Source organism: Glossina fuscipes, unplaced genomic scaffold (assembly GCF_014805625.2).
Source record: "Glossina fuscipes isolate IAEA_lab_2018 unplaced genomic scaffold, Yale_Gfus_2 1, whole genome shotgun sequence".
NCBI classification, from domain to species: domain Eukaryota; kingdom Metazoa; phylum Arthropoda; class Insecta; order Diptera; family Glossinidae; genus Glossina; species Glossina fuscipes.
In genome coordinates this window covers 7,625,673-7,647,081 of record NW_023998415.1, presented here as the reverse complement: position 1 = coordinate 7,647,081, position 21,409 = coordinate 7,625,673, and the positions used below count along the sequence as shown (strand labels likewise).

The 21,409-nt window shown below is 33.5% G+C and overlaps 1 protein-coding gene across 4 annotated transcripts in view; it reads right to left on the bottom strand.

Annotated features, from left to right (window-relative positions):
* LOC119631888 (frizzled) overlaps positions 1 to 21,409 on the bottom strand; it is a 193,749-nt gene that overhangs the window by 102,298 nt on the left and 70,042 nt on the right. Inside the window, exon 5 of one of the 4 annotated variants that reach the window (XM_038024447.1) lies at positions 11,070 to 11,774. The exons of the other annotated variants lie outside the window; for them this stretch is intronic. Within the exon in view, the coding sequence (XP_037880375.1) occupies positions 11,749 to 11,774 (26 nt within the window). The 3' untranslated portion in view covers positions 11,070 to 11,748. Of the gene's footprint in view, positions 1 to 11,069; positions 11,775 to 21,409 lie in introns of those variants that run through there. 4 annotated transcript variants of the gene reach the window in all.

The following is a 21,409-nucleotide window of genomic DNA, read 5'->3' as shown; positions in this document are numbered from 1 at the left end:
TTTTACCTGATTGTGTATTTTTCCAATAACGCGCTTTTAAAAGATCGCAATCACTTGGTCGCGAGTGTAATTCCAAAAAAAAATATGCATTTTCCAAGTAAAACGTATAAAAGTTATTGTAGAAGAATTTACGTAATATTTTCACATAGCTATGAAATCTCGTTTCCTCAAATACTCAGAATTGATAAAATAGCACAAAATAATAAAGAATTAAGTGAAAAGAATAAGACAAAAACAAGGGCTAGCGGTTAGTTAGTTACACCAAATTTTTAGACAGATTTAAGTTCTACTCTATTAACTATTAATTACGCCTATGTCTTCTGATTTCCCGTTTCTTACACACCATCTAGCTGAAGTATATATACATATGAAAAAATTCCATTCTATTTTTAATTTTATATTCAAACTTTAGAAACAAGTTGGGAAGGAAAGTGCAATGTTTCAAGTTTCGCACTGTGGAGCTCCACCCCAACTGTGACAACGAAATCGCAAATATAATCCCATTCGCGATTAACTCGAAATCTTGCAATTCTTGGTTATTGCTAAAGTAAGGGTCATACGTTTTTTTCGAGGAAATAACGAACAGTATTCCAATTGTTGGTCATATCTTCAATGGATTATTATGGACGATGCCATCTCTTCTTTAGAACATAGTAATCATAATCTTTTTCAGTGTCATCCTGATAAACTGAGTGCAGGATATGTCGCGATTCGCGGACAAGATCCAAATTTTGTCGACGATTAACAGGATGACATTTCGCGTCACATTCCCCGCAAGATGCTTAGGCATCATTACGTTTTTACTCATTAAACAGTCACTTACCCACTTTGCTTACATTTCGGTTCAATATTATTATTATTTATATGAAAGCTCGCGCATAACTCAGGAAAAGATAACAATGTCGGAGGGCCGTTATTGGGTTTGAAAACAACATAATGTTGAATATTAGAGATTTGGCCTCAGCCGAATAAAATTTTCTTATTTGCCTTATATTGAAATTTGCCTCGGCTACTTTATGGGCCATAGAGTCCACACCATTTCTTTCAATATCTTTTAAACGTAATTTTTGGTTTTAATACACAAGTATGCATATGCTTAATAATCTCCTCGAATATCATTGTCTAGTTTGTGTCCACAGACACGAATTAATGTTGCGCAGTCTGATTACATTAAAAAGCAAGAAAAAAATAAAACAAAGGATTTTATTATGTTTCATATGCACAACGCTTGCTTTTCATTCCATCTCGTTCCATTTCCTATGCAGATATAGAGTTTTTCTGATTTATCGACTCACGAACACGGAACATATAACTGTCAATGTGATCCATGTGAAAGGCAGTCCATCTCTAAATCCAAGCTGCACGATTCTAAAGTTTAGCCATGAGCTTTGTCGATGATGATTGAAAACTCCTATGGATCTGCGATTGACAACAACAACTTAATTTGCTGTTGCGTATTTCTTGAAATCATAGCCAAGGCGAGCAATGAGTACATCTTCACCTACGAAGGATTCTGTTAAGATTTTTGCTTTTACACCGTTGCTCATTAATTTTTCTACTGCATGTAACTTACTCCTGCAAAGCTATGGATGATTGATATTTTGCAATGTGATAATTGGGACACTGATTTTCAAATGCAGTTCGTGGGGTGACATCCCCGACTGATCGAATGAATTCAAAAATTCTGTCGCTTTATCTGCTTGCATAGCAAAGTCGACACACTTGTACGGAATTGCCTCGCTTTAAATGTTAGACTGAATATCTTGCAAAAATTTTTTTTAAAAATTCGAACAATTTCCTGAGTGCCATTATGCGTTCATGCCGGACAATAAGTTCGTCTTTCTGAAGTAGTTTTCTCATGTCGGTTGCTTTGGAAATGTTAACACATGTTCATTCTCATTGGCAATTTCAAAGGGCAATGAGCAGTCCTTTCATTCGTTGGCAATGCTGCACCTACTCTGGACAACACAGAGCTAAACCTATGCAATTTTTATCGAGAATCATCGCAATCAGGAACGTTTTACTAGTTCCTGGTGGCGCGTTTAAGACGATTTCTCCAACCCCGCTATGGATAGTGTGCATTATTTGATCAAAAAAGGCCTTCTTGCTCAAACGCGACCGTAAAAATATTTGATGGCGCATAAGATGAAAAGTCATTCCCGTTGTAATTTTGTTTGCGACGCGACGCGAATTCTACATCGAACCAAGCTGCAGCAAATTGATTCGGCAATGTCATTACCAACTAAATGAAGACTTTATTCGCAGTTTATTGGCATCATCATCAACGTTCCGTTGTAGATTACGTGTCAAATACATATTTAAATTTGAATTAACGGAAAATACCCTCAGCCATGCGCGATTTACATTCTCCCTTTTTTAAAACTGTTACAGTAACTTTCTCTGTTAGTCCAATATTGGCGGCAAGAAGGAAGAAAAAACCGGATTGCGGATTATATTAAACGCTTCAAATTCTATTACATATCATATCTTTTATGAATTGTAGCAACTAATAAATTTCGCAAATAATATGCGTATTTGTCCTCATTTGATGTCCGTTATATACGTTTTTGTATTTAATTTGTAATAGCACTCAGTTTCTCCAGTGAAGCGGTTTGCACTTGGGCTTTTTATTTAGCACATCCGAGAAAGAGTAAACTTGAAGTTGCAGTTTAGTAAGTAAGCAGTAGGAGATTATTTTATGGATAATGCATATTTGCGATTGCTTTTCTTATCAGATGTTGTCGATGAAATTTTACAAATATTTATTTTATGATTACGATCTAGGTAGGGCCACAGTTATCTCTCGCTCTCTCTATTTTATCTTAATAGTTTTTACTTAGTGACTATTGAATCGAAAACTAATCCTTCCCAAACAATGCGGGAAAACTTTTCAAATTATTTTAAATGGTCATAGCATGGTCGGCCGTTTTGATTACTAATTTCTGAAGCGAAAAATTGAATTTCAGGCAGTACGGTGCGAGAATACTTATTAAAATCTCACTCAATCGATGTTATTTAATAGTTTTGTTTTTCTTCCTACAATATGTTGCTGCTGCTGTTGTTGTTGTTATTCGCTACAAAAAAAAAAAAAAACAAAAGTTTACATTCATTTTTCTCCTTCATTGCTATCATCTAGTTTTCCTTGGAATTTATTATCCTATTTTAGTAAAGTTGCCTACTCCACACATAAACTAGTCACGGAGAAGAACTCCTTTGTACAATCGGCAGCAAATGTTTTCAGCCTGTTGGGGAGTTTATTTTATCAAAGCTTCTTCTTCTTCTTCTTCCCTTGCTCTGACTTGCTGCCGTTTTCTTTTCTTGCAATTTCATTTACCAGCATACTTATATTGGTTGGTATAAATATCGGGATGCGAATCTACACACTTAATGTATAGGTATAGGTATTGGATTGTCATTGCGTTCTATAGACATATACAGGTTGGAAATGCAACAAATTGATTGACGACATGACACAATCATCATGTGGATGGACAATGGCAGTGATACTGATGCTGAAAAACGATGAGAGAAACATTATTATACCCCTTATGCGCAGATGTACGCATGTATGTGTTTGTGTCTTTCTATATGTATTTATTTGTCTACATGAAATTTCTAAAATGTTAAGTTGCAAAGCGTATATACGGCAAAATGTAAAAGCAAAAAATCAAATGAAAATAATATATATATAAATATATATATAAATATATAAAAAAGAAAAAAGAGAAAAAGAAGAAAATTTTTACTCTCTAACGCATAAACCTGTTAAACTTGTTTCAATGAGGGATTGAAAATAAAAGCAAAATTTTTCAGAACAACTGTACGCACTGCAATAATCGAACGTTGGGCCGTAACGTCAACAACAGCTAAAGAGACGATGAGAATACTGATACAGATGATCACATTTAGATGGTTTTTCATAATATCGCTGCTATCATTGCTGTTGTAATAATGTTTGCATCTGGTTGCCGTTTTCAACTGGCCGGTCGATTGTCAAGGTATTGGCCTAAATTGTTTTCTTTTTTTTTTTCGATTCTATTTCCTTTTGTTTGTTTATTTGTACGTTTGTTTCAGTATTTGTGCCTTTACTGCGGTTTTAATTAAAAATGATTGATTTGCAACTGATTAAGATTTAACATTTCATTGATAAATTTGTTATATGAGGAAAAGGAAAACGAAACCGAAAACAACACCATAAACAAGGAAAAGCCTTATTTGAATTTTTGGTGATCCAAATTCGAGAAGTTTTGAAATTGGGGCGAATTTTATTATTTATCATTCGTTATTTATCGTAACGACGCTTACACAGACAGATTATCTGAAAACGATGAATATTCCGAAGTCGAAATGCGTCCTCACTTTTGGATACGTACAAGGATTTCGAAAATTAAAAATCACTTAATAAATTATCATTAGATTGAAAGTTGTGTCACAGTTCGAATGTGTGTGTGTGTGTGTGTGTGCGTGCAACCATGGTTGTCTTCACTTTTGTTTTTTGCAAAGCTACAGTTTTCAACCAGCTGCTCAGACCAGTCACATTTACGCCACTATATATATATATATATATATGTGTATATATATATATGTATATATAATTCTATAAACGATATCGTCAACATTTTCATCGTTATTGTCATTATCGTGATAGTCATCATCATAATCATTGTCGTCAATGCAGCAGCCTGCTCATCATTTCAAAATAAAAACTATAAAGTTTTATGGTTTATTAGTCTAAACGAGTAATGTTCATCGTAGTTTAGTGCGCTCCATTATTTGCGGAACATATGGTATTTATTGCCATAGTTGTTGTTTTTTTTTTTTTTTTTTTTTTTTGTACGTTCAGCATATCGCTGCGATTGAATCGGTCTCGGTGAAGGGCTCAAGTTTTGTCTTTATTTATTTTTATTTTTTAATGCTTGACGTAAAATTTGTAATTCATTTGTGTAATCCTCTCCGTTTACAGTTAAAATTAATTTAATTACTGATTTATGATTTTGTGTTTTGAGATACAATTTTAATCGTAATATGCATACGATGCGATTGGTAATTCATTGGGGGGTAACGGGAACATCTTCATCTTTGCTATGATTACTAATCGTATTGCCTGAGTAAACTGAATCATAATTTTTGCATTTTGGCTGCGTTTGCCAAATAATCGTAATACAGCCTTCTTTTCCTCGCCCGTCCCCCGCACCCTTTAAAGTGCTTTATTAATCTCTTTTGAGTATGTTTCGCAACAGTTCAAAAGATTAAAAGCCGCTTTCAATTTGTTCCTGTTGTTGTTATTGTGTGCAATATTTCTAAACGCTCATTCACTTCAAAAGATTTCCACGATGCTCTTGATGATGATTTACGATTTAATTGCTGTAGAGAAACAAAACAGAAAGTGAAGGCAAGAAATTTAGTAATTCTTGCCTGCGTAAAAATGTAAATGCATTCGCCCCGTCATATAAGAATATTTGAGAGGAAGACTTTTGAAATGGCCTTCGTTAACTTAAATCACTTATTTATCGCCGTCTAGATAATGAATTGTTTTAATAGCTCGTTAGTTATATTTATAGACTCCCAAGAGAAAAATTTTTAAATTTTACTTTGTATAACACGAGTACTTGAGTTTTTAGTTCAGATGAAAATGCCTTCTACTTATCGACCTCTCTTTCTAAAACTATCATCGAACATTTGACGCCATAGAGGGATTTGTCATTTCAGTTGTAGCAAATAAGAAAGTTTGCAGATAAAAGATCCAAAAACTGTTTTTTTTCGATTCAGTCTTTCTTGCCTGAAAACCACGACCACGGATCTATTTTTCTTTTTTTTTTGAGTTCCAAGAAAAGCCAGGAATTGTATGAAAACGAAACTAAATTCTATGAATAGAGTGACGGCGGAACGATATGTGTTGAATTTCTGGTGAAAAAGTCTGGAGAGACCAATGAAATATAACCATTGTGCAAAAGCAATGCGGAATGCAGGAAACAACGCCTGCTGCTCAAAACAATTCCAATTTTTCTCAAGACGCACCACATCACGATAATTAACTATTTTTGAATCACCGGCGGCCCAGCTCAATAAATGTATAGATTTCACCATAAATGTTTTTATAATAAAAATTATAACAAAGCTAGAAGAACTTACGAGGAAGCAATTTCTCAACAGGATGGTTTTGACTTTTCAGCGCCATTGCGGGGCGGCAAGCAAACAAATTGTTTCTTTATTGTCTGCTTATAATGTTGCCCGGAGAGAATATTGGCCGATATGATAAGCGACTAAAACCGGAGATCGATGGGAGGATCGGACTTGAGAGATAGCTACTTAGATTGTTATCGTATAGGAGTCGAAAGGGGCAAAGGTACCTATCTGCCTATACTATCATCTGTTGAATCTTGCCATAAGAAATTTGTGGCAAGTTATGAAAAAAACTCCACTGCAATTTGAATTCCAAATAAACAGCTACCGAATCCTGGTCAGTTCCATAATAATACTCATTGCAACGTCTGCGATCTCACATAATGGGCAATAGAGGAGTTCAGCCTAATAATGGTTCATTAGAGCAAAGTTTAACAATGAAAAACTTGGACAATCATTTCATACTTTTCCTCGTCTTCGCAAGTACGCCAAGACGGTCTTGGTAACTGCCCTACATTGCCAAACAGATAGGGTACCATACCGCGGTCATGTAGCAAATGCAACGTTCCTCGAGGTTGAAATGCTAAAAACGGTTGTTTCACGTGTTGTAGTGTAATGAAAAGTATTACTTATGTTTGAAAGTATTACGTTATTGCACGCAGTAAATGCGTAGAACTCAAGGGGCGATCTTGTACGATGATGCACATACACATCATTATGCTTTTTTTAAAAATTAAAGAAAAATTCTTGTTTTTTTTTTTAATATTTTCCCCGTTAATCGCACTTATTTTCCAGTTAATTTTTTTTTTTTTTTAATAAAAATTTATGCTTTTAAGGGTTAATTATATAGGCAACAATTGCTTCTTAAATTGAAGCTAATTATGTGTTTATGAGCGTATGTATCTATTTGACAGATGAACTTACGTCAGAAATGGAGATTAAATAATAGTTGCCATTAAAGATCAAGCATAAAATTCGAGAATGAGAGAAAAATAGATTCAGTCAGAGAGATGAGTAATTTCTAGAAATCGTGCTTGAATTCATTTGGTAGGAACAACAGCACGATTGACAAGTTTACGAAAAGATCAGCGTTGGAGCATAAGTACGCTATGCAACATTACTTAGCCTTAAGTTTGCCGCTGCAGAGTAATTAGAAATCAACGTACCTCGTACATCTGTTGAACAATAACAATTCCAGAAAATAGCGCGCTTAGTAGCATAGCATACATCCTACGAGCTAGTAATAATTTAATGGAAAGATCGCTACACTTTTCAATTAGCAGATCTATCATAATTGTAAGCACACGCGAAAATCGATATAACAGTTTTACGAGTTTTGCTTAAAGATCTTAATAATGATGGATTTAAGAGTTTAAGTTGAACGATAACTCTGGTTAAGTAAGATCCAAGATCAATGGGCAATAAATAATTTTTTGTAAGCACATACTACTATGGTAGATGGGAAATAAATTCGTGTCGACTAAGAGTTGTCGGGTTGTCATAGATTAATTGAATTTTACAATTAATTCAAAATACACCGCACACGCAAATATATGCGAATAAATAAATTTGAAATAATTTAATTAAAAATTTTACCCACCACCAGGCCATAAGGTAAAGTTAATAATAAATAATAGTGAAATTATCCGGTTAAAACTGTTTTACAGACAATGCACTCATTGTATGACAAACTTGAATCTATGTAGTAATATATAGAAAGCAAGCAGCTCTGGCATCAGGTATACACAGTCCGATAATAATAACAATTATTATTATGCTGACGATCATAATGAAATAATAATAAAAAGTGAAAAGTTTAACAGACTGTGGCCGTGCATGTGAAATAAAATGCAATTTATGATATAAATGAATTGTGTTATTAAACACAGGCAACAACAGCCACTGTAGCAGCAACAATAACAGCAGCAGCAACAACAACAAACAGGTAAATAGATAACAACAATAATGTTTATGGGGTGGCAAGTTGCCGTCGTGTACTCCGCAATTGTAAACAAACAGAACAAATACCGTTGAAAAAGTAAAGAAAAAAAGAAATTTATAAACAATGTGGAAAACTGACGGAAACAGCGAAAAAGAAATAACACAACTAAATAAATAAATAAATAAAAAAAAAAAAAGAGAAAAACTGCCAATGGCAACAAAGCCGCAATTGCTCAACTAAAAGTTAATTATAATGCGAAATAAAATATAAAAGGTGTAAATTTCTATTACGAAAGTTAACGCCAAAGCTTTACAACAGCTTGCGATGTATGCCAAAAAAATGAGAAGTCACTTAGTTAATTGAAAAATGAAAAAATTTTAGGAAAGAAAGAAAAAAAAAAAAAAGAAGAAAACAAACAAAACCAAAAACGAAAATGAAAGAAAGAAGGAAAGAAAGAAAAGAAAAGGAAAGAAAAGAAAAAAAAAACAGTATACATGCGTTTTGCATTATGTTTGCGTTTATTTGCATTAAAACCGTAGAAGAATTCTTTGAAATTCATTTGCAATTGATTACTGAAATCGCGCAGCATAGTTTTCAACACTTAACGGTTACATATGTATACGTATACGTATAAACGAGAACGTGCATCGGCGCAGGCCTTAATGATGACCATATTGTGCCAAAACAATAGACCTATAAATCTTTTCATGCAGCATAAAACCGATTTCCAAAGACGCGTATGTGCTTTGTGCCGAAATATAAGTTCGCGTTCCATACTTTGCTGCATTGTGTGCTCAGTTCTCAGTTCTCAGCTTCTACTCTATTACAGCGAGCGACGGCCTTCCGACACAACTGCCATCGTTAACATTCCTATTCAATATTGTGTATTGTACAAAAGTATATAATCACGGGGCAGGAATGTGGAGAGTGGTGCTTTTGACTAAACTAAAACCTTTGAATTCGATTTCTTCTCATTAAAGGAATGTGTGTGTGTGTATGTATGTGTATATGTGCGTGCGTGTGTGTGTGTGTGAGTGTGTGTGTATGTGCATGCATAATGCACTGCGTTCAATAAAGCCATTGCAAATTCTTGATTTTGGGAAACAACAAGAAGATGCGAAAAAAAAAAGAAGAAAACAAAATTCTTAAGCGAAACGATTTTCTGCATTACAAAAATATGCAAAATTCATGTTCGTTTTATGTAACGTCTATAAATCGCATTTCATGTACATATACACGTACACGTACATATAAAATTTCTATTGTATTTGAGGATTGTTTTCTGATTTTATTTTCGTAACAAATTTAAAAATTTTTATGTTTTATTAAATTTCAAGATTTACCTCATGCGTCTTTTAACGATCGCTATATCATCACGCGCTAGCATCATTTGCTATTTTGTGCGTTACACGAACTATATGCAAACGCAACATTTCGAATACATACAATATACACAACACATATACACTGTCTAGAGAGAGAGAGCGAGAGAGAGAGAGATAGAGAGAGAGAGAGAGAGAGAGAGATAGAGAGAGCCAATACGCAATGCGGCATTTGCAGCATAAAATTTGAGCAAAAATCTCTCATATGCAAATGATTTATGAATTTGAAGTAGGACAAGAACTTATATTAGATCTTTTAAAGCAATAAGGTAAACTTGTTTGTTTGTTTGTTTGTTACGTTATTACAATAAAACATACACAAAAAAAAAAAAAAAAAAAACTTATAAGTAAGAGTACGTGAAAAAGCACAGTAAAGCTATAGTAAAATATATGGAAAAAAACTATAAATAAATTTTAAGAAAGCTTAAGATTCTCACTCATTGCGTGATGAAAGGGTAATTATCATCGATTTCGCTATGTTCACTGTTGAAGGACATAAGTTCTTGGCTAAAATTCTTTGATGCATGGAAAACCTGATCTATTACCTATGGTAGGTGAAAAAAGCAAAAACAAATTTGGATTATAGCCAAGTCATAGTTCTTTTTACGTAACCAACACGTGAAGCGATTTGGTCAATTTTACACTGAAGAATTATACGTTTGTCATGAATGCATGGATTAAGATCGAAAACACGTATAGTCTCTTATAGTCATTTACAAAACATAAATAATAGTTTGGGGGAAAGTGTTGAGAGTTTTTTAACATTACATTCCGATAAACTCCAGAAAAACTTCTCCACTTTATGTGTTCGCCAGTCCGTCTGATTTTTTCCCTGTAAGCAGGCGTTTGATTTGTAAGCCGCAATTTTGAAGACATTTTGACAAAACTTTGTATATTGACGCCTTTTAGACCAAGGACGAAGTCTATTGAAAATCGATTGGGTCGAAAGGGTTTTGCGACCACTCGCGTGACCAAACCAAAGATTATACGTTATTTTCATATAAGCCCTCATCACCTCAACAACAGATGTGATCAAGTTTAGCGAACTGAAGTTATTATCCCTCAAAATCTTCAACTATTTTCGTCATAAAAAACTGCAAATAAGACTTTGTCGCTATATAAGGATTTACTTTTTTATGAGAGTCCCCATATAAGAATCTAGTTTTTTGAGTCTGCCATGCAGAAGGAGGGAGCCTCACGCAACGCAAACCCATATTTGGCGACAAAGTCTAACTTGTAGCTTTTCGTGACAACAACAATTGACAAATAACGAAATTATTAAAGTGAATATTAAATTTTCTAAATTTTGACTATATTAGTCGGGGTTTTGGGCTTCTTCGAATATAAGGGTTTGTTGAAAAAAAGTCTAACAATTCTAAACAATAATCACATTAGGTTAGATGTTCGTTTAATCGCCGGCCTTACCCGACTATAATGCTCTTCATTGTTTTGATGGAAGGAAAATTAGGCAATTAGGCCGAAAATCACTGAAATATTTTTATTGTGAACGTATTGTTGGTCCGGTTATCGTTACTACTAAAGCGTTTATATTAAGTTCGAATCTGCGGTTTATATCTTTGGCACCTTATGTCTAATGTACATCATTAACTTATTTGTTTATGATTAATGCTGACATACAAGTTATCTACGCTCATCAGCATGTTACTCTTACTGCCCTTGGTTTGTTTGTGAAGTTCATCAAAAAGCAATAATGAAAATTCACTCTTTATATAGATATAACAAGAAATGCCATGGATTGTAATCACTTCCTCATTACGTGTTTGCCATGCTAATAAATACGGTTGGGTCAGGGTCTTACTTGATGTCCGCGTATAGGTTGCCTTTGCCTGCGTTTGTCGTCTTATGAGATTTATATTTCCATTTTGTGCCTATAGATCAAACTTAAAGAAGCTTTTCTAAGATAATCTCAAGATAATAACTACCGGCAATTTCAGTTTATCTTGGGGTTTGTTAGGCCGCTTTAAAATATTGCATATAATCTTTCATTTTATTTGCATCAAGTGTTGGACGTCAAAGGCAAACGTAAATTTTCGCCTAAACTTTTTTTATTGGGGAGAAAGGGAGTAATTAAATACAATCAAACACCTGGGCAGGCAGTAAAGGGTTTTAAATGTCCATTCAATTCTCCGCTCGATGTGTTTTACATAGTGTTTGTGTGTATATATTACTTACGTGTTAGTTTAATTAAGCGTTTTTGAGTAATTATTATGTAATTATTATTGATGATGATAAACATCGGCTGCGTGATGTGAATCTTGATTTAAGATTTTTTTTACATAATTACACATACACGTGTGCGTACATACCTGCAATTAAAAGGAGATAAAATTTATTAAAGATTTTTTCTTTCAAGCGATTATATGAAAATTAAATTTATTCTCTTATTGCAAAAAAAAAAAAAAAAAGCGCAGCACTGTTGCGGATTACCGATAAACTGATAACTTTATTATGGGCTAAACAATCAAGGTGGACTTACACATTTTTGTATACATATTTAGCAAGCGCTGTGGCTGCGGTAGGCGTTTTATGGTTTGTAAACAATACAATTGTTGTTAAAAAGAAAAAAAATAAATAAATAAAATTTATGAACTTTTAATAAAATTGTTGGAAAAACTGAAAACACAAAAAATAAAAAAAATAAAAGAAAAATACGTCAACATAAACAAAAGTACACACGTACCCACAGTGCAAAAATGGTTAAAGAAACAAAACACAATTAAATGAACACTTGGCTTGAAATTGTATAACCGGCGGCAAATAAAATTCTATAAAAAGGAGAATCCAGCCTGAACGAGAGCTGCCTGGTTGGTTGGTTGGTTGGTTTATTGGCGGCTATGATAGTGGAAATTGAGCGAACGAATAAACGAACGGAACTTGTAATAATAACAACAATCATTTGAAATAAATAAAAGATTGCCGTAGAACATGCGATAAAGTATTTATATCTGCACAAACTATTAAAGCATACACATTTTTCTATACTAATATATATGTATGTATATAAATGCAAGCCGACATACATACATACATACAGAATATTAAATGTGAAGTGATAAAAGATCAAACAAGATCAAGAATAAACAATTCATTTGGACGTAAGCAAAAAAAAAAAAAAAAAAACAAAAAAAAAAAAGAAAAATAAAATTAACAATAAGGAAAACTAACATTAAATGATATAAATTAAAAATAAAAATAAAAACTGTAATCGTTATCGATATCTGACAATAGTACAACTATTTAGAAAATTCAAATACACTTGAAAAAATCAAAAAGCATTTATGTACAATTGTGCTTTCAATAGGTAGGATCCTCTTTATAGAAAATTCAAAGATTTTGTGCAAAGTTCTTAACTGTTGTTCAAAAAATAAGAAAAAAAAAATATATATATATATATATATATTTTCTTCAAACCTCCTTCACCGTTACCTCCATGTACCAATTACGAATGGATTCGATGTCTGAAATTAGGTTGGAAAGTGATTAAATCAATTCTAGCTTTCAATCTCTAATTTTGACATTATCTTGGAATTCAAGGTCCGAGAAAATAATACCCAATTTGCCTCGTCTCGAAAAACTTATCCCGATCCAGAAAAATTAATTAATCAAGAAAAGAAAAAAAAAGAAAAAAAAGAAAAACAATTGATTGACTTGATAAACATAATTTGAGTAAATCAATAAATTAGTGTTAAAACACGTCTTCATTACCGAATTTTCGTTCAAGTGTATTTATGCGGGCAACAAAAAACGAAAAAAAAAAGAAAAAAATTGAATAAATAAATAATAGGAAAACAAAAAAAGAAAAAGAGCAAAATCTACTTAAGAAAAATGCCGCCTTATTTAGACTTATAAAATGTCTATTCAATCGATATCAGTTGAAATTATAGAGAGCATACAATCAATCAGTTAGACCGCTGACGAAGAAAAACAGCTCTGAATATAAACCATAACAAATTTCATACCAGCCAGCTAAACACACAATTCTGATGTTAAGCTCTGGACTTGAATCGAGGCAATTAAACAACAAAACACCCGCTTCTACGTGTGTGCTACGCAGATATGAGATAAATTGCTTTATTATTACATGGTGCTGTAAAATGAATTACAACACAGCCCATAAGTATAACAAGGCAAGTTTATGACTTAAGTCTCACAACAAACAACTAACAAGCATACGATTCAGTCGTCAGTGCTTGTGTCTCATTTTATTTACTTGGGAAGTAACGAAAAAAATAAATTTTTGTTTCACATAAATAAAGACTCGGGCGAATCTTGCCCACACCACACTAATCCATCTAATTAAGGTTTATATTAGTTTGGGGAAAAAAAAATCCATTATTTTTATATGAACTTCAGGACTTTATTTAACATGCTTCGGATTGTCCGATTTGGGTCAAATATGCACCCTTTTTATTGTATGATTTGTTGCCATTTTAAAGGTAACTTCAAAATGCCTCTCTCATAGAAGTCCTGGTCTCTAATTGCAAAATACTCTAGTAGTCGATTTTCACAATCCTCCCTAGATTCCAATTTTTTATCATTAAAGAAATTTTGCAATGCAAGAAAAAGATGATAATCGCTTGGTGCCAAGTCCGGATGCATTAAAACTTCCCAACCAAGCTCCCGAAGTTTCTGGCGAGTCATTGTAGATGTGTGTGGCCTAGCGTTGTCCTGGTGGAACACGACACCTCTCCTGTTGGCCAATTCTGACCGTTTCTGGTCAATCGCTATCTTCAAACAGTCCAGTTGTTGACAGTAGAGATCAGAATTTAGCGTTTGGCCATATGGAAGCAACTCATAATAAATAATCCCCTCCCAGTCCCATCAAATGCATAGCAAAACCTTCCTGGCCGTTTGAGGTGCTTCACCGCTCTTTGACCACGATCGTTTTCGCACAGGGTTATCGTATGTGATCCATTTCTCATCTCCAGTCACCATCCGTTTAAGAAATGGGTCTATCTCATTCCGTTTGGCCAAGGCTTCGCAGTTGGAAATTCGATCCATCATGTTTTTTTCTGTTAATTGGTGTGGCACCCAAACATCGAGCTTCTTTTTATATCCAGCTTTGTGTAAATGGTTTAAAACTGTTTTATGGTCGATTTTTAGCTCCTGGGCGATGTTACGACTGCTAACATGCCGGTCAACTTCGATCATTTCTCCGATTTTATAGACGTTTTCGACGACCGGCCTACCTGTGCGAGGTGCACCTTTAACATCAAAAATTCCTGAACGGAATCTACGAAACCAAAATTGCACATAATTGGCTGTTACAGTATCGGAACCATAAACACCATTCACAATTTTAGCCGCCTGGCTTGCATTTTCGCCTTTGTCAAAGAAAAACTGTAAAATGTACCGAATTTTCTCTTTGTTCACTTCCATTTTTAACACGCGGTAACTCACAACTGAATGCACCAAACAAAAAACAGCAAAAGAATTTTTTTTACTGCGAAATGTCACCTTTCCAACGAGCATAAACCTGAAATTGTTTGATCGATACTTTACGAGAAATCTATTAGTGCAGCCATCTACCGAAAAATAATGGATTTCTTTTTCCCCAAGCTAATATATATGTAGGGAAAGATGTTTTTCTTAAATGCAAACTACTAAGCTGTAAGGGGACGCTACATCCGTAAGGACCCATTTGTAGAGTACAATCTATCGCATTTAAATATAGATTTCACGCACATTTTAATTATTCATGAGACCTTTTCAAACATTGCAGCAAACATGCGTATGGTTTTCATAAAATTAACATTATTTTCGTACGAGTCATATACCGACTTCCTATGTTTTTTTCACCTCGATGTTTCCTCTGCTTCCTTTGTTGTCAAAATGGATTTGTTAATTCCGGTGCTGGGTATACTTCAGTTTTGATTCTTTGTCACAGTTAGAGGTTCAATTCAACAATTCTCTCGCTTCCCGATAGCAATAAAGCAAAAATGTGCATAAAAAGCAAAGTATATTTGAGCATATTGAGCGAAGCACGATATCGGGGCTCTGTCTATGATTTACCTTCTTCGACATCTGAGCATCTTTGCAATTTGCACACGGCAAACTTTTTAGACATGTCCGACGCTTTCGTAAAATTTCGTCACAATTGTAAATTCGTCTTTTTAAGCAAAAGAAAAGAAAAAACTTTGATTAGGTTATGCTGCTAGTGCTTGCGATGTTGTGAAAGATTTTTTTTTAGGTTAGTCCGGCCTAAAATGATGCAATTCATCAGACATTTGAACAAATACGTTTCTATAATCATTTTGGGGTCAGACCAACTGGCAAAATCAAATTCAAAATACTCGTCATACTTTTAGCAGTTGCTATAAATCTGGTGTGGGTACCACTCTTTCTTTTTTTACCGCTGATAAATCCCTCTCAGCAAACAGGTTCAAGGCCTGTAAATTCTTCAGTATATAGTTTGGACTTTACGTGATTACAAGAGGCCTTATAGTAGACGGGTTTATCATGCGACGGTTGCGTTAACTTGATTTGGGAAGCAAGATATTTCATTTTGGCCTAAAGTCCTTACCAAGATCGGAGCAATTCGATATATTCTGGTTTTTTCAAAGAAATTTCATATCCATAATTAATTGTCACTCGCAGAAAGACGACGGAGTCTTTCTGATTAAATAGTAGCTTCAGCGAATTTATCAAGTGTATATATATGTCAAGTGTATATATAAATTCTGAAATGGTCTTACCATGTTCCATGACTGTTTCTCCGGCCATCCGTAAGAAACATCTCCTGATCACAAAAACGAAGGCATCTGCTTAAAAGTTTCCAAAAACATTAGAAATTCTTGCGGTAAAATTGTTGTTGAATATCAGCCAACGCGACCAAACGACACGTTTATAACGCAACATAAACTGAGAGCACTTCTACAATATTCTTACATTTTTTACAGAATGTCTCCCATAATAATCTTCACCATGCAAGCACAAGCATTTTTCAACCTTTTTTTTTTTTATTCGACCTTAAATAATGAAAATGATGAAATGATTACCTTAAGCTTATTTTTAATATGAATCGAAAAATTTCTGTTCATTTTGTATTGTGTGTATCCTATACCTGATACGAACGGTCCTACCTTGAAAACGAAGCAATTTTCCAAAAAACGAAAGATTTAGAGCAATTCGTCGAGCATTTCACATTGTAAAGGAATTAGCATGAAAATGACAAGTACAGGGGACGTGACTTACGAGGCAAAATCCAAGATAAGCTGCAGAAAGTTGTTCATCAGCAATTGGAATTCTGGAATTCTCATTATGTGAGACAGAAATTTAAGACAATGCAGAAAATATTTTTGCGGTTCCATTCTAAACGGGGAGTTGAACAAAACAATATGCTAAGATACGAATGGACAATGTTTAAAAATTAAAGGCTTGTACTGAACATCAATTTAAAATTGAGAACAAACAATTATCAAAGCAATGTTTATATTTATTCTTTACATATTAACTTCCGGTGGGTGGAATTTGAAATGCCGCCTATGCTTAGTACAGTACTTTCTTCTGTTACTTGTTTGACTAAAAAATAAAGTTCTATTAGAATAACAAGTTTTCTCTGGCATTTTTGTTTGCAGCAGAAACACCCAAATATTCGTAAAGATTCTGACAAGTTGTTTCAATTTCGCTTCCTTTAAATGAAATGATGATGTTTTGTAAATGAAACCAAAAAAAAAAAAAAAAAAAAAAAAAAAAAAAAAAAAATGAAAACGAAAACGAAAAATACCCTAGGGCGACATATAATCAAAAAAAAAAAAAAAGAAGAAAATTGCTCGGCGGACGACTGACGCCATGGAAACAAAACAAACTTTAGAAAAAGATCTCCATACATTTGAAGTTAAGGAAGAACAAAAAGATTTTATTTTCTAAGCATTTGCTATTAAATTAAATTACTTTGTTTTTCAATTATTTATTTCATTTCAATTTTCAATTGGCTCTATAGGCAAACGGCCAATGCTGCATGCAGTTCGTTATTGAAAGAAAATTTTTGATTAAAAATTTCAACCCCAAACTTTTTTTTTTTTTCAACTATTAAGGGCACGTGCCCGAAATGGTTGACGGTAATTGTACGAATACCCCTAGCAAGTAAAGCTGAACTGTTGCGAAGATTTTGAAAAATTTCTCATGTACATGTCTTCTTCTTCAGTTTAGAAAGGTAATAAAATTTTAAATTTCAATTTAAAGCTATTATAAAAGATTATTAATACTTACGCGAACGATAACTTGTGCTAGTTGAAAATGAGCACAACCTTTGCTTACTAATACTACTACTACTACTACTACTGAGATTTGAAGATAACTACTCCTGTTAGTTTTAGTAAAGATCTTGTACAACTTGTTCAACCTGCTTGAATTAGCGCACAACATATTGCTTTATGCCTTAATTGCCAACTCGCAACATCATCATTATTGTCGTCATCAGTATATTAGAGTCTGAGTTATGGCAGTTTGAAAGAAATACAAAGGTTACTACTATGTTCACTTGCAACAACAACAACAATAATCCACAGACAGTTCGCTATGCAGCTACCAGACAATATACTCAAAACACTCAAACAAAATTTCTCTGTCGATCGATTCTTCTCATATAAATAGTTGCATCTATGTATCATTGTAAAATGCAAAAAAAAAAAAAAAAGAAAAGTCATTTGAAATTATTTTGCAAATGAAAAGCTACTCATGAAAATCGTCAAAGTTAATTGCCCCACACATTCCATACAGTAAAGGCATATTCTTAACAGTATTGCTCGGTCACAGCATTCATTCGCTTAATTAACTCTTTTGCACAAACAAAATAATGTATGAAAAAAAAAAAAAACAAAACGAAGCACTTCTCAGTAACCGACCGTCTTTAATAAAGTTGCTGAGAAAAGAATAAATTGCTTTTTTAACAGTTTTCACCGTACCACCTAACGAACGAACGACAAGAATGAGGACAACCTCGACCAGCCAGCGTAGCTACAAATGCTCTTATAAAGCCAAAGTTAAAACTACGAAACAGATTAAGTAGAGCTTATCCCGAATATTTTAATATTCACGGGCGGCATCTCTCTCGTAATCATGAAAGATGCTAAGCATGATTCTGATAGTTTGATACCGATACCATTTATCAAATATCTGTCCGTCGGCGCTAAGTATTTTAATGTCTGAAGTTTGCACTGTACTAACACCTACTTGTTTTATCAATTCAAAGGCAGAGCTACTAAGCTAACACAATTCCTCTCCACATTGTAATATAAGCACGATAACTAGAGATAATTCATTAATCTTTTTGGTTAATTTTAATATCACAAGCTTCGTCAAAGAAAGTGACATGATTTTGTACACGCCTTCATAATGCTTTGTTAATTAGAGCTAAAAGAGCAGGTCACCCAAATTCATATGAATACTTAGTTAAGTAAGGTTTTGAGGGTGAATTTCTTTGTTTGCATTCATTGCAAACGGAATAAAGAGTTGGTATTACTTGCGTTTGGGTATCCCACAGAGAAAAGGCCATTTATACTTGTTAAAGTTAAAGCCAAACCGATTATTTGATTCTCGAGACTTCCTTATGGCATTTATAATAAAACAATGATTGGTTTTCTATTAATTGTTAAGCAAAGAAAACCTATAGTAAACCAAATATAAAACCTTAAAATTGCATCATAAATTTAAGACAACAATTTTTTAAAGCTTAATTAATAGAGAAATACTTCTCTCGCATCTAAAAGGTGTTGAATTTTATGGCTACGGACATCGTTATGGTTTGTAAGACCCTTTACATTCCCATTCGCCTTTGCTTTCCTATTCTTTTTATTTCTTACACAATATAAATTCGGATAGTTTATGAGCTTGTAAAAGTTAGAAAAAACAAAAAAAACATTTATTATTGAATATAAAAAAAAAGAGTTCATGTTTCCAACTTTTTAATGAATTCACAAAAGCATTTCAATATCATAAATAATCGTAGGTTATTATCTATCAAACCTAAATCACCGGAAAATGTAAAGCATTTCTGAAGAATGTCAGCCGAGAAAAACAAATTTAAGGCCGAATATTTAGATATTCTCTAGATGATAATACTTTTCTTGTAAAACATGATACGTAAAACACGAAAGACTCTAAACACTGCAGCTAGATGAACATAAACATTCTCATTACGTAACTATAGATGAACACCAGGACAGGTCTTGTTTAAAGAGGCATCATAGCATGGATAGCATGGATATGATTTTTATTTTTATACAGTCTTTTAATTTCTGTTTACGGATCTAATGTGCAGTTTTTATCAAGGAATATATAGCCACTTTAATGGTCGGCGCGTAAAGAGTAGTTTTGTGCTTTTTGTGTTTTTCACGCATTGACAGGTGTGAGTAGTACCAAGTTTTTCAATACGTTCTTAATTGAAATAAATTTTGATAATTCATATTTAACAGAAAACGAAGTCCATATCGAATAAATTCGTTTTAAAAAAAAGGTTTAATAATGAAAAAATTCATTATAAAAGCAATTGTATGATGACCAAAATTTCTTGCATGGAAGCAGTAAGTAATACTTTTCAAACTAACAAGCGAAAGACAGACGAACAACCTAACATTTGTTACAAAGCAGCAGAAAATAAATGCGATTCTTTTAAAGAGGATTGAAAGTGTTCTCTACCCCATATCCCATTCAGAGAGTTGGACTTAAGATGGCAAAGCCAAAAAAATGATGGATTAAAAATTTGCATAGCATTTGCATCGAGCTCGACCATCAAAGAGATTTATGATTTACTGTGCTGCTGCCAAATGCACATAATTGTCATAAAAAATTCGCTAAACTACATTGATTGATCTCTGGTAAATAAACTTGCAAAGAAGACGCATCATTTCCTCCTCACAAGGCAACATTCCTGCTTAACTTCGAAGCTGCTTCAAATCACTTCATATTCATCCGTTTGATCCGATTCACCGAATTGACGAATCTATCCGTAATAATAATGATTTCCATTCCTTGCGGTTATATTGTGTTATGCGTTAAGTGTCCTTGAAGCTATTACATTAGAGGTCGCTATCAATCGCTTATATATATTGCGTGTTCCTAGGTACAAGGCAGGTAAGTATACATACATTTCATGTCCATCTAACTGTCCATAATACGTCTGGTGAAATATTTTTCCTTGAAATTCGTAAGAGAAACAATGCATACAATATGCTATAAAATTAAATGAAACTTAGCAAAAAATTACACATAAGCCGAACGGTCAGCCTTTGATGCTTAACAGAAGATCAGTTGAAATCGTCGCTTGTTAAAGTAACATTTAACGCGAAATTTTGAAACATAAATGACAGATGAATATTTATGTTTGCATAATTTATTTATTTATGTTTTATTTACACACACATGAAACTCAGGTAAATTTAAATTAACAGCCGAAGTTAATTGGCTGTTAGAAATAAATATTATGCTAAGTAGTATACTGTGTAGCTATTAAAAAGTAATTAAATAAAAATAAGAAAAAAATAATAAAAAAAAAGGAAGAAAATTATGCACACATCTAACACAGTGACACATACATAGCCGGCGGAAATGCGTGTTGTATAGGAGCCCTTTCTTCCTATTTGCAGACATGCAAAACCTTGGCAACCGATAACAGTGAAAAAATGTGTTTCACGATCATATCAAGATTAGAAGCTAATCTAGATGCGACATAGGTAAAGCACATGGGTTTGTAGGAGAAGAGAGAGAGAGATTTCTTAGAATTTCAAGAACCCAATAGTGAGATATCATTTAGGTTCAGGGCTATAAATGGATTGAAAAGTCAATTAATAATTATGTGTACCCTGACTAAGCTTTATGAAAATAAAGCTCGTAGAGAAAAAAGTTGCGGAATAGTGAAATTTATCTATAAACTGAGTTAAGAGGGAAACATCGAGGATAAGTCGAGACGTTTTTCAAGTGACGGTAAGGCGGCGAAGAGACA